The 26,942-nt window shown below is 41.0% G+C and overlaps 2 protein-coding genes across 5 annotated transcripts; one reads left to right on the top strand and one right to left on the bottom strand.

Moving 5' to 3' along the window:
• Positions 1–472: 472 nt before the first annotated feature.
• On the bottom strand, positions 473–16,944 carry ppp1r16a (protein phosphatase 1, regulatory subunit 16A). Of its 2 annotated transcripts, XM_037078600.1 has the most exons (12): positions 16,804–16,944; positions 6,725–7,212; positions 6,148–6,457; positions 5,640–5,710; positions 4,046–4,191; positions 3,566–3,669; positions 3,345–3,469; positions 3,060–3,185; positions 2,905–2,980; positions 2,553–2,682; positions 2,272–2,434; positions 473–2,192 (listed from the first exon to the last, which is right to left on the bottom strand). In XM_037078600.1, exons 3-12 carry the CDS (start codon positions 6,392–6,394, stop codon positions 1,665–1,667), a joined length of 1,716 nt encoding a protein of 571 aa, XP_036934495.1. In that variant the 5' UTR covers positions 6,395–6,457; positions 6,725–7,212; positions 16,804–16,944; the 3' UTR covers positions 473–1,664. The 2 variants fall into 2 exon arrangements, with proteins under 2 accessions (XP_036934495.1, XP_036934496.1); XM_037078601.1 differs by having other exon boundaries at positions 6,148–7,208; positions 16,804–16,917.
• Positions 16,885–26,535, top strand: foxh1 (forkhead box H1). Of its 3 annotated transcripts, XM_037078602.1 has the most exons (5): positions 16,885–17,017; positions 20,541–20,645; positions 22,378–22,972; positions 23,682–23,786; positions 24,362–26,535. In XM_037078602.1, exons 2-5 carry the CDS (start codon positions 20,629–20,631, stop codon positions 25,331–25,333), a joined length of 1,689 nt encoding a protein of 562 aa, XP_036934497.1. In that variant the 5' UTR covers positions 16,885–17,017; positions 20,541–20,628; the 3' UTR covers positions 25,334–26,535. The 3 variants fall into 3 exon arrangements, with proteins under 3 accessions (XP_036934497.1, XP_036934499.1, XP_036934498.1); XM_037078604.1 differs by lacking the exon at positions 16,885–17,017 and having other exon boundaries at positions 20,590–20,736; XM_037078603.1 differs by lacking the exons at positions 16,885–17,017; positions 20,541–20,645 and adding an exon at positions 20,926–21,234.
• The last annotated feature ends 407 nt before the right edge of the window (positions 26,536–26,942 follow it).

Raw genomic sequence — 26,942 nt, forward strand, 5'->3', positions numbered from 1 at the left:
GTCTGAGAGTATTGACCTGAAAATCTGAAGTGTGACCTGAACCTGTGAAACACGTTTTCAGAAACAAGAGTAATATTGTAATATGTAATACACTCCTTGTAATATTATACCCTTTACAAGGGAACATACAGTTTGATCTGCATGTAATACTTTTATAACTTGAGTGTACTGGAGTGCTCACTATGTGTGTCATGTGCTGTCCTGGCAAATGCATCAGACTCTGACATTCGAGATGTACTCGAAGTGAGTGGACTACATGATGTAACAGGAAGAGAAAAAAACATTGGTAAAGAAATGTTCAAAATGTGCAACTACTCAATCACATCAGAAGAGGGAGACATCCTCAAAGTATCCGACCAAAAATGGCATTTATCATGAGAACTCTATAAAAAGACTGCGCAACTTGACTTTAAACAATACCCAGGGACCCAGAGACACGAAAAGACCTCTTGAATTAAAAACTAATACAAAATTAATTTGTGAAAACATATTTTTATATTTTGTTTTTCTAAACAGGGCTCAGTAAAAATCACTAACAAAACTGAAATGCAATACAGAAATTGGAGTGCATTGACAGCACGTCAAGTTGGAGTCTGCATCAGATTATTTGATCCCACCACTCACCAAACTAACATGTGGGACTTTGTGTGCAAGCATTGCAAACCTACAGTATATCAAACCTGCCACCTAAACAAGGCACCAACCTTTGACAAATAATCATATGACAAGCTTAAAATGAAATTATATATCATCCTCTTTGATAAATATCTTACCTTCACACTTTCATCTTAAAAAAATGGTCCAAGAACTTTACAGCAAACGCCATATTCATCATCAGATAGAATAAATAATGTGATTCCATTCAGAGGATGGAAAAATAGAAATACTGACAGAAAAATGGAAATCTAGAAGTGATAATGATGGGCTGATTTAAACATAGATTAGCTCACATTCTTTTAGATACAATCATAATTTACAAATTGCAGCTTTACAAATATTGAAATGTGGGCTGTTTGTGCACTGGAAAAGTTACAAAAGATACATATTTTCAGTCCAAGAAAAAAAATCAAGCAAGGAAATAGTCCTTGTTTACACATTTCAATTCAGTGTCAACGTTTGAAACCATCAAACAACCAAACGATCTTCCAACTCCTCCAAAAACCTTTTGTTTATTATATAAATCTATGCAAACCTTGATCACGTACCCGTTGATAGCACTCAGTAATGAAAATAGAACCTCATTCTTCATTTAAAACAAATCATCTCAAGCTCTCAAATCAAATTTCATTCAGCTTTTACATGATTCTAAGGCTTTTCAAGGAAACATCAATCTACAGTGGTTGAGTAGTGTAATGAGTAAATTAATGAAGGAAGACTGAATAAAGAAAGTACTTGCTTGTGATTGCAACACTGGAATCTGTAGTTCTCATTCAGTCCCTAAATGAGAAGGAGCAACAGGAAATGCTTGGACCTATAATGTAAAGTCTGTTTTCATGATAATCAGCAAAGGGTGCAGTGTAGATCAAACCCTCATTGGCATGTGGCCTTAACCTACAGTCTTCACTGATTTCAAACATTTTGAAAGGTTTTTGCCACTTTGGAGTGTAACATGCCCAGATTCTCTTCTCTGCAGGCAGTGCTTGTCTTAATGTGTGTCAGACTGTCTACATCAGTCCACAGCAAGGCTCCTTGTTGTTAGACTGTTCCTCCTCAGGAGCTCTGAGTTTCAGCAGTGGAGGATCTCCACTAGCTGGGGTGAAGTACACCTGGCTCGGGGAGGCACCCGCTTCTATGTTGGGGGTCATCTGGAGCTCTGGCTGGGCTTGAGTGGTTGTTGCCTCGGGCACTGTGACAGACGGCTCTTCTTCTAAGGGAGGCGGCAGGGGTGGTGGAGGTGCCGGGTACTTATTGAGCTTGGCAGCTGCCCGCTGGCGTTTCAGGTCAGCCAGGGTGTGGTGTGATTTCTCTCGAGTCATACTGTCCGCCCCCTCGCCCTCTCCAGACCCAGACCCGGATGCAGAGCTGAGCTGGTAGGAGGCACTGCGCTCCATCAGACCTCCACCACTCCACAGCTCTCCAGGTACAGAGGAGGACAAAGAAACAGAGGTCCCTCCATTACCAAGGCTGGACACGATTTTCCTGTCTGCTGCCTCCAGCTCCTCTAACCTTGACGTGGCTCCACCACCAGTGGCCTGAAACAAATGAGGAGTATTAAAGAGCTGGTTCGACTCTTTGACATATTTTCTTAAAAACAACTCTCAGCCTGCTCACCATGGATGCATGCTGGTTTAGCTCATTGTCCGTTTGTCTGTCCTCATCGTCGTCCTGTGGTTCTGGCTGTCGGCCTCTCTCCTGCCACACCATGGCCTCTTTGTGGTGCTCCCTCCTGTACAGACTGGAGCGCTCGTTCACACTGACGCGACGTACCACCTTACTGTATAGACAGAGAAAGAGAAAACAGTGAGGCTTTAAACTACACCTTTATAGGTTTGTTTCATCATTGTCATAGTTTCCATGTGCTCTTTTTATCCTGCCCTAACATCCCCTCTCACCCTCGACTGCCAGTACTAGAGGCTCGTCTTTGCAGCGTGCCCTTCTGCCGGTCTTGGCTCTTCATGATGGCATCGTGTTTGTGCTTCAGGTCCATCAGTTTGGCTCTGACCTCTTCATCCATACACACATCTGCAAAGGTAGCAGCAAAAAGGTTTAGACATAGGAAGGTATGAAAGCAAAGATGCCACAAGAAAGCTATAATTGAATGACATTTAAGAACTGGGTCAGGGTAATTAGCTCCTCATTTAACAGAGGCTGTGATTACACTTGAGGCTGAAAATTGGTATTACGTCATTAAGGGTGATATAAAGGTAATTTACATTATTTTGGGATGAAAAGGACTGGTCTTACCCAGAGGTGTCTCTTCCAGGATAGACTTGCTGTTTAAACTGGCTCCATGAGCCACCAGCAGTTCCACCATTTGGATCTGCCATACAAACACAAACACTATTATTGTGTCATGTAAGTTGAAGGTTTTTGTGTTTAAGTTTGTATGCAGCACTTACTTGTCCCCAGCAGGAGGCTGCATGTAGCGGTGTCCAGCCGTCAGAGTCCTTCACCTCCACCTGAGCCCTGTGCTCAAGCAACAGCTCCGCCACAGATATGTAGCCGTTTGCAGAAGCTATATGGAGCTGGGAGAGATGTTTGAAGCGTTGAACCAGAGATGAACATGTAAACTGAATGTACCCTGGGATTACAAAAATGGTTAAAACTCCTTGCCTGCCAAATCCTTATTAATAACTTCTTCTAAAATGTTCTATTTCTATACAGTACATGTCCCTTTGTCTCACCAGTGTCGCTCCATTATCGTCCTGAGCGTTTAAATCTGCCCCACTCTGAACCAGAGCCTGAATGTCCACCAGCATGGCCGCCTCTTTAGCTCCACGACACTCATCTATACGGTCCTGGGTTATCCCTACACACAAACATACATGAACAGAAGAGAAAGAAAGAAATTAAATACATTCTAACAATTTAAAAACAGGTTTTTTTCTTGACTCAGCTTACTGACCCTGTTCAGCCATAACCATCTCTAGTAGCTCCAGGGTGGCCTCATCTTCACAGAGGTCATAGGGCATGTTGCCATCTGCGTTGACAGCCAGCAGGTCAGCCCCACTAGAAGCGTGCATACACACAAACACAAAGATGCATGCACACGTATGCAAATATAACTTGATTAGAGTACAGCACAGTGGCACACCCTGAAGTACTCACATCACTAAAGAATATTCACACATTTGCAAAGTGTTTTGAAAGTCGAGCTGCAGCCATATTTGCATTGTTTATTTAAAGTAGATCCACTTGCCAAGAGGGCTCTCAGTCAAGATAATAATATCCAGTCTGCCTGATTGTAAGAATAAAGACAAACCTCCAAACAATATTACCTTCTAAACTACTATGTTTTGATTACTATAAGAAAAGCAGGAGAAAAGGAAAAACACACTTCTGGGGCTGAAACATGGTAAATGAGGGAAAGTTATGGGAAACTCACGCCTGAATCAGGAGCTGCACTAATCCAGTGTGCCCACAGGTGGCAGCAGCATGCAGCGGTGTCCACAGCTCACTGTCGCAGGCGTTCACACAGGCACCAGCATCCAGCAGGCACTGCACTATCTCCACAAAGTCATCAATGCAGCACTGAGAGGACAGATATGTGTGAAAAGTTAAAAGACACAGAAATGCAAGGGGACATCGAGACAGAACAATAAACATAAAAGACAACGATTTAAAACAAGTAAGAAACAGGTAAATCTAGGGATGATTATTCATGGCTACTAATACATGAGTTTGTGTAATAGAAAACATTTGCATTCTTGACCCAGCCCTCTGCTGTGCAAACACCAAGTTTTCCAAGGGGAAGAGCAAAGTCAACTGCTTTAATAAAGACTCCTCTGTGCTCACAAATACCCCTCTCAGGAATTTATAGTAGCATGCGTTTGTGTTAACTTAACTAAACAGCAATAAATGACTCAGGGAGCAGAACAGAAATGGAGAGAAAGCATCTGAAGTGTTAAGATTTGTGCGTAGTTTATGAAGATGGTTTCTTCATAGTCTGACTACAACTGTTCGGAAAAGGAGCGTAAACCAAACCAAACTGCCCTCCCTCCTCAAGCCACTGGCCCTCTAACTTAAATGGTGGGAATGAATCGTGTTTTCATGTAAACTGACTTGAGATAAGTTACGGTTCAGACAAAATAAAGGCAAACAGTTCTCTCTCAGGAACTGAGAGCTGTGACCGTGCACAACATAAACACACACGCTGCACAAAAGGTGACCTACTTCATTAAGGGCTATCACAAAGTGTTGGTGTAAAACTGTGTAGTTAACCTTATCCCATCAAATGCACCAAGTAGGCACTTGTGTATATTCAACACTTAAAGGATAAATTCACCAAAAATTTAATTTGAGTCATTATCTATTCTCCCTACTGATGGGAATTCAGCTGAAGGCCACAAAACATTTCAGGAGCAACACAGTAAAATAGAGAATGTTTGCAGCATTTTCCCAACAACTTAACTTAAAACAATTGTAAATCATATAAACTGGTAATCCAAGTCTCTGGAGGCCCCTATATCCCAAATTGACTTGAGGGGATGTTATTTACAGCCTTTTTTAAAGGTGAAATCTTCACTGCAGCTGCTAGGCTAAAAGCGTCAGCACACAACCCATCTGAAATGGGTGCATAAGCTCAACTAAGCACTGAGGGTGTCAATAATGTCTTCTCAAATCAATTAGATTTGAGAATTGTCATGGGGCTTCCAGGGACTTGGATTATGTTGGACAAGCTTTTTTTTTAATGTTCACTAACAAGTAACAAGATCCCATCTACTTTGGTTGATCAGGTGAATATTGCAACTCTGTTGTGCTGTGAAGCTCCAGAAATTTTTTGTGGATGATGTTGAAGTTTTTCTGGTGTGTCTTGATTCAGGGGCTTGATTCCCTGCCACCATATCACTGGCTTGATTGTGAATTCCGGTGAATATATTTAATGATGTCTTCAAGTGGGAGGACAGTAAGGGATCATGTTGTTGTTACTTCACTGATGACTCTGACAACTATGTATATGTGAGTTGGTGTTTATGTACCTGATGTAAAGCTGTCAGTCCATCCTCGTTGACCAGATCTGGGCTGACGCCACTGTTAAGCATCTCCCTCACTGGACGAAGCACATGCACACATAGAAACACACAGTGTTATGACTGAACACCTGGGCATAGTCCTTTCCACATAAAAATGACAACACTTGGCACATCTGTCTGCCCTAAATAGACATAAGAAATGATATCCACTTGTTGTGTGTGTCTTACAACGCAAAAGATTTGCAACTATAATCAGCCTCGATCCTGCTGCCAACAGTAGCACCACTGAAAACAAAAATGACTTGACTGTTCCAACAAAGTGTGACGTATCCAGAGAAAGTTATGTGTCAATCACTTCCTTGGAATCTTTAAAGGCCAAGAGAAAGTGAATAACACAAATAAGTCAAATGCAGAGATCATAGAATCCCCTGACTTTTAGAGTGGGGCTGCAGTACATAAAATTTGAGGGTCTCTAACATGAGTTTCCTCTGAGTAAGTATGTGTTTCTACCAACCTTCCTCCACATCATTGCGCGCAGCTGCATCGAGCAGTGTGATGGCGGGGGGGAATTTAATTTTGGTGGTGCGTGCCTTCTTCTTATCCGCTTTGGCCCTTGACCCTCGTGTCGCATCCTTCTCCATCTGCGCCCAGGTTTTGAGCTGCTGAGCCCGACGCTTCTGGGCATGCTTCAGGCGTTCAGTGGCACTCAGACGGCCGACCGTGGCCATCTCGGCCAGCAGCTCGCCGTGCTCTGCTGCCATGTCAGCGCAATAGTCGAGGTTTCGCTCCTCTTTGTTTCTCTTAGTCCAGGAGGATATTAAAACCTAAAAGTTTCAGGTTTACAAACGTAAATTTCACCTCTTAAAGAGGTCCTTCTATAAGGTCAAACAGGCCCACGTTAGGGCCTGCAAGAGAGGACAAAAAGATGCTTTATTCTATCTGTAAAAATAATCAAAAATGTCCAAAGAGTGATGAAACGAAACAACTTATTTTATATGATCAGGTGGCGGATATCTCCATGATTTCAAAAGTGAGCAACACGTAGATAAGTTGCAATGTCTCTTTCCCATCTTTCAGGTGATAACTCTTACCGTGCCGAAAAGGAGGAAAGGTGTGTCCAAAACATAATCATCCAAGTTTTGGATTGTAAGCAACTGTCAGTCCTCCCATCCATATTAACTCTGGGTAGCTTGGCCAATGATTCACAGGAAGGAAAGAGAGTAACAGCAAAAAAATACTGTCCTAGAAAGGCAGAGTCAAACTGCTCTCCATGTTAGATGCTCCATCTGAGCTTCTGAATCAAAGAGGTGGCGAGTGTATCCAAGAGGTGTGAGTCTTTGAGTATACATAGTAAGAATATTGTGGCAGTGAAGGACAAATGCACAGGGTAGGTTAAAAAAGGTCAAAGCAATGACAGAAAAAAGGAGTGTTTGCAGGCCAACTTTAGTTAACGCAGACAGTGACGGGATTCACACATCCCATGGTCGTTGTTGTTGGTGCAACATTTGGCAGGTCTTCAACAGGATAAGCTGGGTACAAAGGTTCCAACGATCTGTTCCTCAATGATATTGGCTTCTGTCTGAAGGGAGAGAAGAGAAAAAAGGCAGGGGGAGAAAATGTGAGTGCTGTGTTACAGTATAATGTATGTACACTGCTCTCCTAATCCTGTTATCTTTAACCCCTGAGCTCCTTCCCCCTACTCCCTCCTCTCCCACTCCTCTCCCGAAGGAAACCCGAGATGGTGGGACGCTTTTCATTAATGATTGACACACCCTGCAGCCCGACATACACTGCGCCGCCAATGGCATATATACAGGGCAACACTGAGAGAGGAGGCGTTGTGATAAAGCAGTTAAAAAGCTAGTCTAACATGTTTCAGTGCAAGTACTGAGCACGGCAACCTCGGTCAGCAAGATCACTCTCATTACCTTTCGTTAACTTCCCAGGTGAGTTACGTGGCTCGCATACACACTCGGCTCTTTCCAAGCTACTCATTTATTATTTAGACCGGGGCCTGTGAGCGCTGAGAGGAAGGTCAACTAGAGGCACTCAGTGAGATAGAGAGAGTGACTGACAAGACAGTAGTCCTCGGCCATGGAGCCAATGCAGCATCAGCCAACTAGCTGAAAAGGTGGGAGGTGGTTGGACCACAGCGCTCCATAAATCAGCCGATGAGATAGTGAAGAGATGTTATTTTGATAACTGATTAGTCAGTTTGAAAGAAAATTCATTTTCTATCGATCTATGTGATTTCTATTCTGGTTTCACTTTTCTATGAAAGTAAACTGAATATCTTTGGGTTATGGACAAAAAAGGACATTTGAGGATGTCATCTTCACCTTTAGGAACCACTGATAAACATTTTGCACCAAGCAGCTTTCAGTCCTTTTCCTGGTGGCCCCCTGTTCTGCATGTTTTAGAGGTTTCCCTGCTCCAACACACCTGATTCAAATGAATGGGTCGTTATCAGGCTTCAGCAGAGCTTGATAACAAGCTCATCATTTGAATTGGATCAGTTGGAGCAGGGAAACCTCTAAAACATGCAGTACAAATGTAACTTAATGACTAATTGTGAAAACAATCTCCAGATTAACTGACAATGAGCATAAACTTAAGTTGCAGCCCCAGTGCTGTTACAGGGTTTTAAGTGTTGACATTTTTTCCCCAATATTCTCTCAATGGAATTAAAATGTACATTTAAAAACACTCAGAAAAGCGATAAAGTGTCTGAACCCATAAAAGTATGAGACGCATAAACACCGGCCAATGACATCAGTTAAAGCACCTTATTTGATGATAGGCTGTTGTCAGTCAACAATCCCCTATAGTGGCAAATACTGATGTCAGGCTGATCGATAGTGCATCCCTAAGTGATGGAGATGCAAAAAGGGCATCACAAATAATGTTTTGTTTTGCCAATGACGCTCCCTTTCTTAATTTACCCTCTAGCTGGCTCGACTGCTCTTATATAACTAATACACAAGACATTAGTACAGGAGTTATTTACCATGCATATAGTCATTAGTTACAACACAACAAATAAATCCTTTATGAACAGCTATCACACAATTTTTACTGTATGTATTTGTACATTACAAACTAAGGGCTATATATAACATCATATATAACATCATATATATATATATATATATATATATATATATATATATATATATATATATATATATATATATATATATATATATATATATATATATATATATATATATATATATATATATATATATATATATGAGAGTGACCTACCAGTCACTGTTTCCATAAGGTTTTTTACCTGGCAAACTAAAATCTTAATGGTTCCTGCTATGGGGATAGACCGAGTTTTGTCATTTGTTCCTTCCTTCTATTTTTCTATTTTTAGCTCACCTAACCTCTCACCCTTTGTCACGAGCGACAATGTAAGGATTTCCTTAGACTGAGGCCACAGCTTTTCTCCCTCTCATAGACTGGCAGGCCACCACATGGATTATTCATTCAAACAATACACACATGAACACTGAGTTGGAACACAGGATCAAGACATGGGTAATGAATATAAGGTCAATTCTAATGCTAATGATCCATGAGGCAACTTTCTTTAACCTGTTTTCCTCCCACAGGAAAAAGCCATGATGTCCTAAGTCCATTTTATGTTTAAAGGTCAACAGGAAACAAACACATTAAATGCCAAACACTTGAAGAGCAATTAAAGCCAGGCCATATAGCAGCCCAACCAGTTTTTGGTTGGTGCTCTTAACCACAGTGAACAAATGAAAAAAGGGAGCATGTTTTGTGGCATTTTAAGGGGCTTTAACGGGAGAAAGGATTGGAGAGAGAGGGAAAATCCCTGCAGGAACTTAACTGCTGTATTAGTGGGATAATACCAGACACAATCTGAAAGATCAGTGGAGAAGAGATCAGAGATCACAAACTTAAACATGAGTACTGTGTTGCTCATGAAATGAAACTCATTAAAAAAAAAAAAATATATATATATATATATATATATATATATACACACACACACACATATATATATACACACACACACACACACACATTATATATATATATATATATATATACACACACACACACATATATATATATACACACACACACACACACACATTATATATATATATATATATATTTTTTTTTTTTTCTTTTTCTTTTTTTTTAAATAATAAAAAAAAGATATTATTCCTCACAGACTTTATTTAAATAAATGTTTGACTAAATATGGAATGCAGCAGTGAAGAAATGGCTTCCAAACACAATTCAACAACAAAAATCATGTTCCAAAACAACTAAGCTCTACATTTTTTTTTTTAAAGATTTTCCCTACAAGATGCTTCCAGTGTTAATAATAATGTTTTACCGGAGTCCATTAACATGTCACAAGTTTGCTGAATATGCTATAACAAACGACCAGAATTAAAATATTACGTCAGCTTGAATTTGTTGACAGTACTCTTCTTAGAGGCAGGCCTGATTTGTATTAGTTATATTACAATACCTTGATTTGTAACATTACCTGACAGTAAGGGAATTAGATTACTGTGTTCTTAATCTAAAATTGTGTAAAAAGCAGGTCGGAGACGGGGTAACATACTAAGCAGGCAACTTAAGCGTGTTCTAGTCTCACAACCTATTTGAATTTTATCACATTTAGAGAACACACTAATGTTAAGAACACACTGCCTCACCTGAGATCTGTGCTAAGCCTCAATGTACACTTAGCTGTAAGTGTAGGGTCACTCTGTGTTACATAGACCTACAGACATCCATGTTGAAAGCATCATGGTATTTTACAGAGACAACCAACACAGACCTTTTCTATCCATAAAAAAGGTCTAATCTCTCAAGATTGTTGTCTGGTTTCAAAAATGTCATCAAGGATACAATATAGTCCCTGACAACAGGTTGAATACAATTTAAATCCTATGGAGTCTTTTAAGTGTTGATTAGTAGACCTCACTGAGGCTGTATCAAGATCTGCTGGTACATTACATGAGCAATCAGCTTTGCAGAATGTGGGTCCATAAAATCATTTGATGGATCATTGGTCAGGTAAGTGGCTGAAGTAATGAGGTTAATTCATTACATAAGATGAGATTTAATAAGGAAAAAAAAACATCTGTTACGAGACATGCACACATGCAAAGCCACACTTGCACAGATACACTCATCCTACCACTCATAACACATTTACATGCACAAACACACACTTCCTGATTATCTGACTTAGCAGAGCGAGCCAGACAACTCAAATCTCAGCCAAAGCCAATCAGTGTGAGGTATTGGGGGAATGGAGCTGAGGCCGAGGATCAGACATGTCTGGTTAGTCACAAACATAACAGACACATCATGTCCAACCATGATCAGACATCCAAATAACCATGCTTTTTTGTTCCGCTCCATCTCAGTCATACAGTTGATAAGAGGAGAGAAATTATTTTGATTATTGATGCAGCACTTTTTCAGCAAAAATGTCACACATTTACAGGTTCCAGCTTCTTAAATGTAAAGATTTACTGCTTTTCTTTGTCATTTATGATAGTAAATGGAGAGTCTTTGGGTTTTAAACACAGTTTAACACAGCAATTTTAAGACATCACTTTAAGCTTCTTGGGCCTCATTTTTCATAATTTCTTGCCTTTTTATAGACCAAACAATTGTGAAAATAATCTGATAAACAACTACAAAAATTAAAATTGCAGCAGCTCTACAGTTCAGGGTTAGTATATTGTCTTCTGGACATACACCAGCTCTGCTTGCACACTGCAGTAGAGAGTAATGATGAGTTTCCTCTTGACATGCCTGAGACAGGACTCCACTGCCAGCTCTGTATGAACCTCAGACTTCATTGCTTCAAAACTATTTCAGACATAGTGAGCTGCAATGCAGGACTTTCACAGCCAAATGAATCTGGGTGGACAATATTACCGTACAGACATACAATTAGGGTCAAATACCTTCAGCAGTGTATAGTCATGATTCATCTCCCTAGGATAATAACTTGACTCAAGTGAAAGGAAAGGGGTTAAATGATGAGGGGGTAAGGAGCATTATGTAATATTTTACACTGACATAGCAAGAATACATCACTGGAAGACACAACATACTCGTAAAGTAAACACTGTACAATCTAACAGTACATCATGTGCTTGCTCTCTGCACAGGATTTATCAAAACTGGACTGAGGAAGTTCCACAAGTGTTAAACTAATTTATGTTCCTAATATTAAGTGACCATTATGGCCCATACCATATCAATCAACCAGCAACTCAAATAAATATATTAAAATGGAGATTAGGAATATGCAGATGTTGTAGGTGTCTGTAAAACTTGTTGCTCTCCTCTCTCCTATCTGGGTTCTCTCTGTGTAAGCTTATAGTCAACACAAGTGCTTACATCCAAAGTGCCATGTGTTTTTAAATCTTAAATATAGCATCTCAGCCCGGTATGCTTCAGAGCCTGAAGCTGAAGAGGAGTCTGACAGTAGTAGCCTCACAAACAAATAGAGGGAAATCTATGATAGATGAGGCAAACATTGATATTTCTATGACAACAAGAACAGCTATACATCCAAGCTAACTATTAAACTAAATGACCAAACAGAAATACAAAAAGATGACAAATGGTTTCTTTGGTGTAAAGTATAGTAAGGTAAAAATGAAAACAAATATTAGCAATACTTTCTCTGAAATGTTGTGGTCTTACCCCATCTATCAGTGTCCTGCAAATATAGCTCTCAATAGTCTGTACCATAACAGGTGGACTCAGAACTTGCGCTCTGCTTTTGGTGGATGCAGAGAGCTAAACTAGCATTTCATTAGTCTAAGTTTTGTTCCATACAAAATAAGCTCCTGCACAAATGGGGAATTTGTTGTCGGCTAAACTGTGTAAGAGCCTTGTGATTCTCTGACTCAGGCAGATCCCAGACGGACAGGAAAAGACGAGGTGAGCTCATCCATATTGTACAAACTGTGGCATGGCAGCACTGCACACGCACACTGTAAAAATATTGACTGAACATTTTGTGTGTCCCAGCATCAATCTGACATTTGTACATGTCTGACTTTTTCCACCTAATGACCCAACAGGATGGGCCTTCCTCAGCTGCTCAGGAACATAAACTTTCATTCAACAGCTGGAATGAATAGACCACTATGAATACACACACACACACACACACACACACACACACAAACAAACTAAAGCTCATACATTCATCAGGTGGGTGGTGTCCAAGCTTATGACTGAATTTACAAGAACACAACAGCCAAAACTCCGGCTCAGCCTTAAATCTGGCCACACTGGAAATAGTCAAACAGCGCTTTGCGCCTCGTTCATGGTTTGCCATCATAAAATGACATCGCTCAGCTGTTGTGTCTGACTACCAGCCCAGTGTGCTGTTTGATGTGACCTGCAGGACCTTCCCGTTTACTGGAACAAACAATGCTGAGTCAATGCAGCTTGATGATTCGGGAACGATCCCGCCAGCTATCTGAACCAATGCCAAGTCACCTAAACTGCCTGCCTAATATTCAGAACAGGCTGTTGATTACTTGATAAGAAGAGGGTATGAAAATATTTTTCAAAAAATAGTATTTAAATAGTAATACAATTGTGTAAAAATACTGTTGTCAGTAAAAGTCAAGTACAAGAGTATAATCAGCTAAATGAACCTCAGGCATCAGAGGTAAAAGCACTCATGACACAGAATGGCCCATTTAGAATTACATTATTACTGGAGTCCGATTATTGATGCTTTCTTCTGATTCACTTTAAGAAGGTGTATTTTGCAGAATGTGGGGCCGGGGCTAGCTGGCTAGCATGCAAACTCCAAAAGACACTGAAGATTTCTTCACCCTCTGTTGATAAAGTTCATTCTAGCTAAATCTTAGAAATTGCACCTTTAATATTACAGCAAGTAAATCTGAAGCTGATGGTAACCATCTTTATATACTTCTGGGTAGTTTGTCCTCTGAGATCACTTAAGTTTTATCTTAACTTTAGTTTCATCTTAACTTTTAATATTATTGTTTGTCTTAACTTTTAATATTAGCATTGTTATTTATTCAGATGTAGGGAAGAAGCAAGTACAATATTTCCCTCTGAAATGTTGTGGAGTAGAAGTAGAAGTAGTCTAAAATCTTCACATTGCAATTTTCAAGTAGTAAGATGAATCAATGTAGATAGTTATATTCTACCACTGAAAATGAGGCTTTTCTAGACAACATTTTGGGCTCTGAGAAACAGACCAAACTATTAATTGCGAGAACGAGCAGCACATTATTTAGAGCCCTTGAAGGAAGGACAAAACTGAGAGTGGGGGGGGGGGTCTGCTTGAGAAGAGGTGGGCACATTAAGTCCTGTCATGTGTAATGGTTTGAGCTGCTCCATATAATCACCCTGCAATCTCAGTAATGCCGCAGAATAGCCAGAATAGGGAGAGAGCAAGAGGCCATGGGAAAACAGAGGGAGTGTGAACGTATGATGCACACCGATCAAATAGATATGGAGATATAGAGACAAACAGACAAAGAGTCACTGCTTTTTCCGTGAGGACAGGATATGGAATGAGAGGGCAGGAGGATGTGGAGGAAAGAATGTGAAGGGGATAGAGGAGGATATAAGGAAGGATGGGGAGGAGACAGGCAAACTAGCCTACTTTAACTCCTCAGACTGCTCCTAAGTAGGAAGTGAGGTCATATGAAGGCACGGACGTGGAGAGAAAAACAGGGATAAAGACTCTTTAAATGTCGCCACAAGATGATATGATGTGTAGGACATCCGCCTTCTTAATCGCTCACATTTTAAAGATGCAGTACATACGTAATGCGAGGGGGAGTTTATGTGCGAGAGAAGGAATGTAACAGAGCGCCAAACCTTAGCAAAGACAGCTTGACCTTTGAAGAAATGCTTGAGTCAGCTGACTTGTGAGGATTATCTTATCATTACAAATGAAAAAAAATAATTAGAATGACAAGTATATCTTTGTATAATGATTACCTCATGTCTTTGTCCTCCTACAGTATCGAATAGTTGTTCAGTAGAGATAAGCTATTGTTGAAGCGATGGAGGATGCTGACATTAAATCCAAACTGAGTCAACGTGCCTCCCTGTGAGATCACAGAGACTACAGTCCATTAAAGTATGAGTAGAGTTGAAATATAATCTAACCTTCTATATTATCCTCCCAGATCTTTGATACCGCGCACGTCTGTGCATGTGCCGTCACGTTGTGTTTCAAGGAGCCTACAAGCTTATCTCTGTCTATATTGTGAAACCTGCAAATATTTGACTATAAATACCAAGGATATGCTCTTGAAGAAGTACTTTGACCACACATGGCATTACTTGTTGGCATGCTTAGCAAGACTGACTTGACAAGAATATACAATTTGTGAGTTTATTTTATTCAATTATGTAGTAGTTAAGTCAAATAGTTAATAAACTACAGTCTGGCTTCCAGTCAGGGAACTTTAGAGGGGAAACAAACACCTAGATAAGCAAAAATCAAATCACAATATTTTTTTCCTTTTAGTTGAGACACCCTGTCTTCACATGCAACAAGGGTTGCAACTAATTAGAATTTTTCTTTTTAAATTATATTCTTGATCAATCGGTTCTTTGACCAAAAGTGATTGTTTACTGCCACATATTACATAAAAGCTGGAACTCCTCACACTGGAGGAGCTACAACACAAGGCATTTTTTGCTTGAATGTCTGGTTTATAGTTGTCGACCACAACTCAAAGACATTCAGTTTACTGTCACAGCAGATAAAGAAACCACAACATTTAAAATTTAAATCTAAAAAGGGGCCCCATGTAGTTTCTGGAGAAGAAATTCAAACTACTTTTCCATAACTGATTAAAAAAAAAGCTGTTGTCAGCAGGAAAACGGTCCTCAGAACACTATTTGAAGCTAAAAACATGGCAGGGTCTGCCACATATAATAAAGTAAGAGTATGAAACTGTGTCAGTTTATTTATTCAGTAAAGATAACTAAAAGTTTGTTTATTCAGTAAAGAAAAACAAACTTTATATAATTCAGTTTGTTTTGGCATTACAAATAAATATCTTTATCTTCTGATTAACATTGTTCGTCAAAACTACACAGTGCACCTCGAAGAAGCTGGAATTGGAGAACTGCAACTTTATTTCTTGCTCAAACCGATTAATCAACGATCAACATAGTCTGTGATTACTCTAGAGGAGCTGTACAATCTTATCTAATCTAATACAATAACTCTGCATTATATGATGCCTTCAATGTTTAAAGTTTATTGACAGTGTGTGAAACGGGTATTGATTAAACTCTATGGAAAAGGTGTGTTATTTTATCATTGTGGCTTATACCCACATTATGATAAAACACAATATTACTGCAGGGCTACAGCACTTAATTACAGTGGACCTATTTGACACTGTACTATGAGCTGCAGCCAGTAATATAAAGTGTCATATAGTATTTATGTCAGCTTATGTAGCACTGACAGCAGTAAGACTTTGCACGAGTTGCCCCATCACAAAGCTCTCTGTGATATCTTCAATCTGATTTAAAGGTCAGGTTGTTACTGAAACTATAATTGTTAGCCTCTATTTACCCCAACATTTTGGTTACAATCACTTTAAATAGCTTTAAAAAGCCTCAACAACAACAACAACAACAACAACAACAACAACCGACGCGTCTTCTCTCGTCCCTTGACTGGGATTGTAGGATTAAGTGTGAGCGGCAGATTAGCTAACCTACCTAGCGGTCCACAGACGGGCTCAACAGGTGGCTAGTCTGACAGGTAACGTAAGCACTTCATTTAAGCTACCTGGCTTCATTCATGGCGATACAGGACGCGGATAAAGTTAATACCAGCGAGTTTATCCTATGTTGGCAACTCGCAATTGTTAGAAAAATGGCGAGGACACCTGCTGAGCGGCGATAAAGTCGGCTACACTGACGCTGTGTCGTGCTAACGTTACCTTAGCCTCAGGTTAGCTCACCTCTCAGCCGCGCGGCAGACAGCCGTGTGCAAGCTAATTAAATGCTGCGTCGCTTCGGGGACGACTCACTTTAACTCACACAGGGCGACTTAAACCGGGCAGAGGCTTGCACAATATCGAGTTGAGCGACAGGAAACAATGTGGCCACATCTTACCTGTTGAGCTGACAGTCAGTGGCTGCTGCAGGTCCGCGGCTGTGAGACTGAATGAGTTGAGCTGTTGAGCTGTCCTCCTGCTCCTCCTGCTCCTGCTGCTGCTCCTGCTCCGGCAGCCCTCAGGGGAAATGCTTCACCATAACAACCGGACCTGCGCCCTCTCCTCCCGCAGGACGACCGCCACCAGAGGGCGACAAAGCTGCATGTACTTTAGGTGCGTTACTTTTTATATAAGGAGGACAATATCCACCAAGAGGAAATGATGTTAAACTTAGCATTGATAAAAAGATATTCGCATGGTGTCATAAATTATAATAACGAGATTTATATATATTTAAAGAGAATGAAATGAAAACTAGGCTTGATTAGATGAATTAAAAAATGTCCTTTGTAAGTCATTATGAGATACAGAAAGTCAAATTATGAGAAAAAAGTAATTGTGAGATTAAAAAGATGTTCAAATTATGAGGTGAAGTCATTATTACGAGTGAAAAAGTCATAATGAATAAAAAAGTAGGATTTTTTTTTTTCATAATTTCATTATACAATCAATACAAATGTTTGACAATCAAATGGATCTTGAATGTTACATACATGCCACTGTTATGGAAAAATGAATGAAACATGGATGACATGGATTTACCAAGTTCCCTTGGTAAATCATAATTATGAGATTAAAGTCATACTATTTCCTTTTTATCTCATAATTTGACTTTCTGTATCATACCAAGGGAATATTGTTCATCAAGCTCAGCTTTTACCCTATTTTCTTTTCTTTTTAACTGGTGGAAATGGGCTTCCATAGTACAGTGACAAGTATGTTAGATTCAAGATCAATTTGATTGGCACTATCAAATATTTACATTGATTGTATATTGAAATTCCAGCTGGAATTCCCTAAACTACAAATAAAGATTTACAGACTTATTCATAAATAATTATCAAGTTGGGGGGAAAAATGCATGAACCAGTTTGTGATGTTTCCAGTCAGATCGTCTTCTATTGCTCCTGTGTAAAAGTTGGCAACGATGTAAGTGTATAAACTTAATTTTTAAAAATGATAGGGTCATTGACACCCAGCACAGGCCTCTTTGGTGAGAGGGGGCAATATTATCTTTAGCACTCACCAGGTGAAGGTTAAAGAGTTAAAACAACTGAGGGAGAACACACAATATCTATATATTTAGATTAGGTTATTATTTTATTGTGAATTGTGTACACTTAGCTTCAGTCTATCTGAGTTTGAAGAGCATGTTATGAAAGGAAAGCACATGGTCAAGACAAAAACGAGCAGGTGTGACATGCCACAGTGTAAACACACCTTTATTAAGCTGAATATAACAGGTGTGTTTGTGTGTATCAATATGAGTTTTTACCGGTTGCTGTCAAGCATGAATACATTCGTTTCACAGTAAACTGTTTGGGTGTGTTTGCCCTCTCGGTTATAGTCCCCATACAAGCCTGAACACATGCACTTTTAACATCCCTGTAATTAAATATCAATTCAGCCGAGTGAACCAACCAGACAATTGGCCAGTTTTCAAGCTGCTGGATTGTCTGACTGGTTTCTTAAACCATAGGAGGCTCCCATCTGCATCAGAATCAGCTGCTGATACCTAGGAACAGATAGATGGTGTGATAGTGATGACCCTGTGATCTGCTGAACACTCTGCAGGCACAACGAGGATATAGACTCAGGGCACGAGCTTCTTTTACAATGTTGTATCTTTACAGTGTTTAAAATATTGGAACATTTGAATGAATGAATGTTGCCATACAATCTGAAAGAAAAGAACATAATAGTAGTATGAATGGACTTTAACTTAAATGTAACTTTAAATATACAAAAACTTCAGTATATTGAAATGTGTTTTTTCAAAATATGCTTTCAGTTCATTGTTACAATAATATTTTTGAGAATACCTTTTAAAATATACAGACGATGTGTTAAGTTGAAAGTTGATACCTTTCCTTTGAGGTTTTATTCCCCATATGTTTCTATGAAGTGTGCTAAAACTCCGTTATTTTAAAGTTAAAGTTATTTCAAAAGTTTTATTGTGAAGATTGGTACGGGCATGACGTTAACATACTTTCTACAGTTAAATTCTTTGTTAGTACTTTTGCAAAATAAGAGTATAAAATATGAATATTTTTATAATACATTCAAGTATTTTTTCACCTGTGGGAAATAACTATGAAGCCGCCTAACTTCTAATGAAAACACAATAAGCCAGCTCTCTTTAAAGGTCAACTCACCTAAATAACAAACATGTTCACACTTATGCCTTTGTTATCAAGCTGTTCAGGCCAATTTGAATACAACTTTGGTTTTATGTGCCCAGATTTTTTACACAACCATCCTTTAGATATCTGAATTCACAGCAATAAAACAGAAGGTAAACGGATCCACGTTTAATATTTAAAAACTTCAACGGCAATGCATCTTTCCAGAAACAATAATCAACTACAGACTTCTGTCAAACATCTGAGCTTCTTTCTACTGTCAAAACGTTTGACTGTACATTCTGTGGAGAAACTTGGAAACCACGTCTGAAAAGAGACGTTGCTCTACGTCCTAGGTGACTTATATCTCCAAAGTTGTTTGCCCAGATACAACTGGTGGAAACATATGAGTGAACACCACAAATAGCGATGTTTAACACCCAGAACAAGACTTTTGTTGTACATTTTAATACTTTGTCAACCTGCACATCCCTGGAGGCAAGTTGCAGTAGTTAACAAAAAACAATCTAAAGAAATTGTAGGGAAAACGAAGACAGAAGTCAGACTATACACAACAACACTCTTTCAGTATTGAAGCTGTGGCAGCGCAATTAAAACTCTCCAGCACTTTCTCTCTCTGCGCCTTAATTCCTCCTCATCGTGTCAGTTTCAGGATGCGTCCCAGGGCAGCTTAGCAGGGATTTTTCCAGACACAATCGGCCCATGTGAACAGCCTTGTCTTGGATGCTATCCTATTCATTTGGTTTCCCATTCTTCTCATGCGTGGCTCACTAATCCAGGCAAAACCTATTAAGCTGCCCTCTGGTAGACAGGAAGAGAAAGATTGACAGTTTGTATTTAAATCAGCGTGTTATGCAGTGAGCACTTCTCCACGTGAAGGCATGTAAATTGGGTCCAAACATTCGGTAAGATGGGTGAGGGAGTTTCGCCTGCACATGTTTGAATTCACAGAAAAATAAAAAAAAAAGACACTATTCTCATTTTTAAACTCAAATTCAGCTTTAGAAAAGAGAACGCCCTCAATACCACTGCTTGACAGTGATGGAATGTAACTAAGTACATTTATTCAAGTGCAACTTTGAGGTATTCGTACTGTGCTGTACTTGCGTATTTCAATGTTACGCTATTTCTTACTTCCACTACACCATATTTGGAGGCAAATCTTGCTGTTCTTAACTCTGCTACATTTATTAGATCACTTTAGTTACTAGTTACATTTCCAAATTAGTTAACTTTATCTGCAATCAGATAAAAAAAAAAAGTTGATCCTATAACTGGCCAAGCGTACAGTTTGCATACATGCAAATATCTGTTTGATTTACTTTTACTTACTTAAGTCCATTTACTGCCAGAAAATTACTCTCAAATAAGTTAATTTCATACCAGATAATGTGAGGCTTTTACTCAAGTACCATTCATTTGACTGACTTTCACTTTTACCAGGATAATATCTTAACAGGACATCTTTCCTTTTGGGTGCTTTATCTCTTCAGGCCTGTCATGTTCGAGTAGAACCACTAGAGGGGGACACACTCTCCGGCCCCATGCAAACAGTGTGTGGAAAGCAACCAGAGAAGAAAAATGCAAACTTGCAGCAGGTGAGGGAGGTTTGGCACTCACCATGGTTGGGAAGTTCACAAGTTTAAGTTTTTTCTGCTGCAGAAATTACAAAAGCAGCAAATTCACGTGGTAAGTTTTTATTATTATTTTGCACAGTTTTGGAAACTGTCAAATTACTTTGCAGTCAGCTGTAAAATAAATAAATAAATAAATAAATAAAATGCTCTACAATCTGCACAGTCAATTGGGCGTTTCAGGCTAGATTAAGACACTTTAAACTGAAGGTGACTTGTGTGCAGATTGGTCCAAATGGAGGCTGACCGTCGAATGATGGGCAATTGGGTGATATCAGTTAGAAAAGTGTGAAAATTGACTTGTTTCCAATTCTTTTGTGTCTGCTCTGGTGACAAATCTTTTTTGGCACAATCATGTGAGTCAACAGAGTCGTGTTTTAATTATCTTATCGGATGTAATAATATATCCGTTAATGGAATAAAGAGCTGGACGTCAGGGTGTGTGCTGCGGTACGGAGAGCTTGCTGATTCTTGGATCGAGCAAAGGGAGTTTTTGTTTGTTTGGGATACATCTTGAGGCTGTTCGGGAGAGCGAGATGGCTCCTGTTTTAAGGTGTGAACGTCCTACCCAACGACGACACTTAACAGCTTGTAAGCGCCAGAAAACCCACAAATGGTGTTGAATAGTCCCTGTATTTCCTCACATGCTAAGCAGCTCCTCTGGGAAGGGACAGTCTCCAGCTTGCCGACGGGGTTCCAGCTAATCCAACTTGTTTTCACTGCCTTGCTGGGAAGAAAGAGTTTGCACATTAGCACTACGTTAAGTTGAACAAAAGACGTGCATTCCCCGAAACTTAGTCATTCAACACCGAATGACATCCTGGATAGTCACATGGAGACCCTGCTGTGCGTAAAAACACCCCCTCGACTTTTGCGCGCTCACGGCACCACCAAATTCTTTTTATTCTGCGTCTTATAAGTCCAAATTGTACATTTTCACCCAAAATATATTAGTCTGTTTCAGGGGTGAATGTATAGATCCAACCTACATCACCAACCAATATCACCAACCTGGCAACTTTCATTTGTTCCTCACAATCTTAAAGGAATTCCAATGACCCAAATAATTTCGAGAGGAAATCATTTGATGTAGCATATAATAGGAGTGATTCCTAATTCGTTTCAATAACCAACTTCTAACGTTTCCACGTTTGTATATTAGCCTTTCCTTATGTTTATTGCTCACCAAAAATTGTTGATTGCATGTAAGCCTCAATCGAAATTGCCTCGCTCTCGTGCAGCCCTCCCCATCCCCCACGAGTTTTGCTCTGCGCCCTGCGTCCCTCTCGAAGAAAGGCTTCACGATTTAATATTTAAGTTAAGACATGCACTGTGATTTAAGAGGAGACGGTAAGGTGAAGATGTCGGCATCGTCTCTGGACTTGTTAAAATACAACCTCATTGCTTGTTTTGGCTCCAAAATACGTGCGTAATTCTCGAGGGCGTTCGTGCGTAAACCTTCTAAGCCCTGATTCCAAAGCAAACCCTTGAGAATCTCTGCGTTTAAAGTGCCATGTTGATATTATCATAAGGGTTATTTACAGGTTTACTGTCTTTCTGTCGCCCCTCCTCGTACACAGACCCTCCCCAGCCCCCCGGGGTGATCACTCATTCTGCTCTCAGATAACGCGTCATTCTCCCCTCGATTACGCAGCGGGATTTACATGAAACTGTTAATTGTTTGCTCTTCAAATAGAGTCAGCCTGGAGCCAGCAGTCTGCCAGAAGTTAAGGACCGACTCTTTGACCTCCCTCCCCCCCTATCAGTCCGTTCTCCTGTCCGAACGTGCGGGCCGATCTTCCCCCCTCTTGTTGATCAGCATGACAAAGCACTGGCCGGAGCAGAGCCTCTTGGCAGTACCCACTCTGTCCCACCTCGGAGAACACCACGACCATCAACTTGACTTCCACAGAGATGCGCAGCGGAGTTTACCCCTCCGCGGTGTAGCGCGGAGCACTCAAGCCCAGCATTGGCTTCACCACCCGGCTCAGATGGTTCCCCAGCAGCCTTCGCGTCACGAGAAGCCCGCAGCGCGCCACGAACACCTCACCACCGGCACCAGCGCGCCCGCACCCATGGATCAAGACGCATCGTGCCGGAATCCTCAAGATGCCCCGCACAAACAGGAAAGTATCGCCGGGGACTCGTGGAGTAGCGGACGGGAGAATAGTGGCACCGGCGCCGGGAAGAAAAAGAACTATCAGCGGTATCCAAAACCACCGTACTCATACCTCGCTATGATCGCCATGGTCATCCAGAGATCACCAGAGAAGAAACTGACACTATCGGAGGTAAGATGAGTTTCTTTTGCTCACGTGTTGGCGTCTTCAGCGCTGTCCTGCAGGTAGTTAGGTTCCAGATGGCGCGTGGTGGATTTTACGCGAGGAGTTACTTTTTAAATCTGCAGCGTTTTTATTGAAATAAATCTCAGGTGAACTACAAGGTTCTGCATGTATTTGTTTAAGGAAAACAACTTTAAATCAGAGGGTTAGCGCCACTTTTCTGTTGAATGTATGGATAACATGCTGAGATCATGTACGGCTCGTAAAGTGACACTAAACAGCAGCAGCAGCCTCTCGGTGACACTCCAGTGACTTCCACCCCCTGCCACTCTTGGTCTGGTTTGATAAGGTCGGACTGCAGTGAAACCAGACGCTGATCTGCATCATTTGAAGTGATAAGATACACAGCTCATGGTGAAATCACGTTTCATTAAGCAAATAATGTGTAACTATTCTATTTAAGGTACTGTCTCATACACACTGTACTCCAGCTCCTGGACTGCAAGTGGGATTCCCAAATTTTTGTCTTATTTAAGATTTTTTTAAAAGTGAAGTAAACATTACATTTCAGACTGTAATATTAACGTTACCACATCTGTGTGTGTGTGTGTTTGGACAGCACTGGCCAGCTGCATCACATACCCAATCTGACATGCAGTGATGTGGAGCATCCTCTTCAGACTGACACACTGACATTTTATCCTGTTTTCATTTCCAGATCCTCAAGGAGATCAGCACCCTCTTCCCATTCTTCAAAGGAAACTACAAGGGCTGGCGAGATTCTGTGCGACACAACCTCTCCTCCTATGACTGCTTTGTGAAGGTATGTGTGTCGAAACCGAGGGGTCGAAATCGCAGAGACTACTGTGTTACATTGCTTACGGGTGGAGGCACAGCGATTTTGTGACACGTGATGCACTGCAAGACAGTCATCTATGACACACCAAGGTATCTGTGTGATTGAAGGAGAGGAGTTCCCATAAAAAGGCAAAAAGCTGAAATTACATAATATACATAATACATAATAAATGAATTAAACATTGAACATAAGGTGTGTCTTGTTTGTAGGAGATTCAAAATTTAAACCGATGGAAGAAAGGAAACGCTCTAGGTGATTGTTTCTTACGTTTAATGAGGGAATCTGTTCAGTCTTGGGTCATACCACTGGGTTCCATGTGAAAAGATCAGCAATCATTTGTGTGTTACTGTCCTGAGGAGAGGTTTGTTTCTCTCTTTAACCTTAAACACCGCCTGAGGGCTTCAATTGAATCTCCAAACTAGTTTTTATCTTGTAATCTGTTCTTATTGTGATGGTTACATGTGAAACTAGGCAGGGCCTGTCTGACCAGGTTCTCAGGCCAAGTGCTCACCTCCCTCTCTTCTCTTCTCCACCCACAGGTGCTGAAGGACCCGGGCAAACCTCAGGGCAAAGGCAACTTCTGGGCGGTGGAGCTGAGCCGTGTTCCTCTGGAGCTCCTCAAGAGGCAAAACACGGCCGTGTCGCGCCAGGATGAGACGATCTTCGCCCAGGATCTGGCGCCCTACATCCTGCAGGGACACAAGGCAGAATCGGAGCCGCCCCCAGCCCCCGCCCCCGTCACCACCCTCCCACCTATGCACTCCAGAAACCCATCCCCACCACAAGAGGATTTGTTCCGACCCAAGCTGGATTCATCCTTTGCCATCGACTCTCTGCTGCACAGCCTGCGGCCGCCCAGTGCCTCTGGGGACGTGGAGGTGTCCACCAGGGACTGCTGGGGGAAGGTGGAGCGCCCGCGATCTTCACCGCCTCCACGACCTCGCTACGCCTCCTCTGCTCGAAGTGCCTCGGCTAGCTCTGCCAGCCCAGCCTCCACCTCCTCCTCTGATGAGGAGTGGAAGGGGATGTCACTGTCTGGGAAGCGTGTTCCTTTCGATGGCGAGGCCGGTTCAGACGGGTACGACGACTACAGACCGCCGCTGCACAAATCGGCCCGACGGGAGACTGTTGCACCTCCCTGGGAGCTCCCCACCTCCTACGCCAAATACGCCCCGCCAAACGCCGTCGCCCCGCCCAGCATGCGGTTCAACGGAGGTCCTCTAATGCCTCTGCACGGCGGACTTCCTCTTTACGGCTATGGCAGCTCTCCTGTAGCACCGGGTCACTTCTTAGGCCACGCCTACTGGCCCATCCTCCCCAGCGGGCGAGTCTCCGTCCAAGCATCTCCCCTCATCATGGACCTGGACAACATGTTGCAGTCTGTGCCTCCCAATAAGAGCGTGTTTGACGCGTTAGTGCCGACCAATCAGAACTCTCACTCACATCATCAACCACCCAGTCAGTACGGCCTGCAGAACGGGCCTCCTTTAAACAGGTACCCTCAGTACTGACTGACAGTGACTCCTTTTAAACAGACTGAGATACACTCAGAAATGCAAAGATGCTAAAAACTATGACGCAGGATGGGAGGTTTAATGAAGATCCACAAAGGAAACACATTTCTGCAGCAAATTCTCCTAAATTAAATCTCAATCGCTACCACCAGTTCAACAAAGGTGAACTGTTTAAAGGGACGGTGCACATGCATATTTCTCTCCTCCGCTGCAGTGCTTTTTATCCATCTAGATTGTTTTGGTGTGCGTTGCAGAGTTTTGGAGGATATCAGCCTTTGTAACATTTAGCTAGCCCTCTTGTCCATGAGTAGATGCACACTTGACTACATGGTTTCATTGGAGAAAACGTACCTCCAACAGCTATACAGCAAAACAAGTATCTACCTCAGTCCTCCAATGACATGGAGTGTGTATTACTAGAGGCTCTTTCCACCTCCGATCACATTTGCACTGCTTTGTTTTTATATTATCCCCATGAATTTGTTGTCTACCTGTTGTGACCGCTGAATGTTTTGTCGGATTTAATCTTGGATTTTACAGTCGTATTAAAACAGAGCAGGGCTTTAGATGGTACAAACAGTAAAAATCAAGCTAGATTTATCCTTATTTTTTTTTTATAATAAGCCTGTTAAACAGAAAATACAATATTCATAAACAACCAGCACAATTTCAGGGAAACATCCATTGTGGTGTTGTTGTTGTTGTTGTTGTTTGTTCTGACAATGAAATACAGGACCAGTTGTTTACCATAATGATTTTCCTATAATTGGCTTTTTCATTTTAGTGTTTACTGATTTAAAAAAATAATGCTTTTGGTGAAGAAAAACAAGCTACAGTTTAGATTACAGTCGATCTGTGGAGATGCTGCACGTTCTCAGGACACTGGAGACAATCAACCACTGTACAACAAATCTGCCTCAGGGTTTTTTTAAACGTTTCCTGTGGACCTTGCACTGCCGGTTACTTGCACTATTTTGATGTCCATAGGATCATATTCTAAAGGGAAATTGCTTATAAATGTCTTGCCTCAGTGGCGAGTGAATGTTTGGTTAGTATTTTTTTTAAACCATTTTCCTGTCCGGTCTTTGTCAAAAGTTTGTACAGAAATGAGCTGAAGTGAAAGCAGCTCAGATGTTTAAGTATCAAAAAGAAGGTTATGGAGTTGAACAGGGTATGTAATAAAGTGCTGTGTATTTTAACTGCTGCTGCTCACTGTTGTGTGTATGTATATATGAAAAGAAGAACAACTGCACAATCTTAAATAACTTCATTCTGTTTTGATTGTGCCTTTGTTCATGTTGGATTCCCACATTATCACTTTTCATAGGTCAGTCAGTTTTGACACATTTGTGCAAATACAGAAACTGAATTCTTTTGATATTCTTATGCATTTAGTCTATGTTTCGCTGTCCCTCCTGCAGTTTTCAGCCGCTACTGTAACACAGCTCGACTGAGAGGTGTTAAGACCTCTCTCTTTTTAAGGATTTTACGCCTGCTGGTTCTCATCATACAACTCCCAGTTTTCTAACAATAATTAAACCTGATCTGTGTCTCAAACTTTGCGGCGTTCGGTCCTTAACTTTGAGCAGGATGTTTAGGAATGTGT

This window comes from Acanthopagrus latus, chromosome 19 (assembly GCF_904848185.1).
Source record: "Acanthopagrus latus isolate v.2019 chromosome 19, fAcaLat1.1, whole genome shotgun sequence".
Classification (NCBI taxonomy): domain Eukaryota; kingdom Metazoa; phylum Chordata; class Actinopteri; order Spariformes; family Sparidae; genus Acanthopagrus; species Acanthopagrus latus.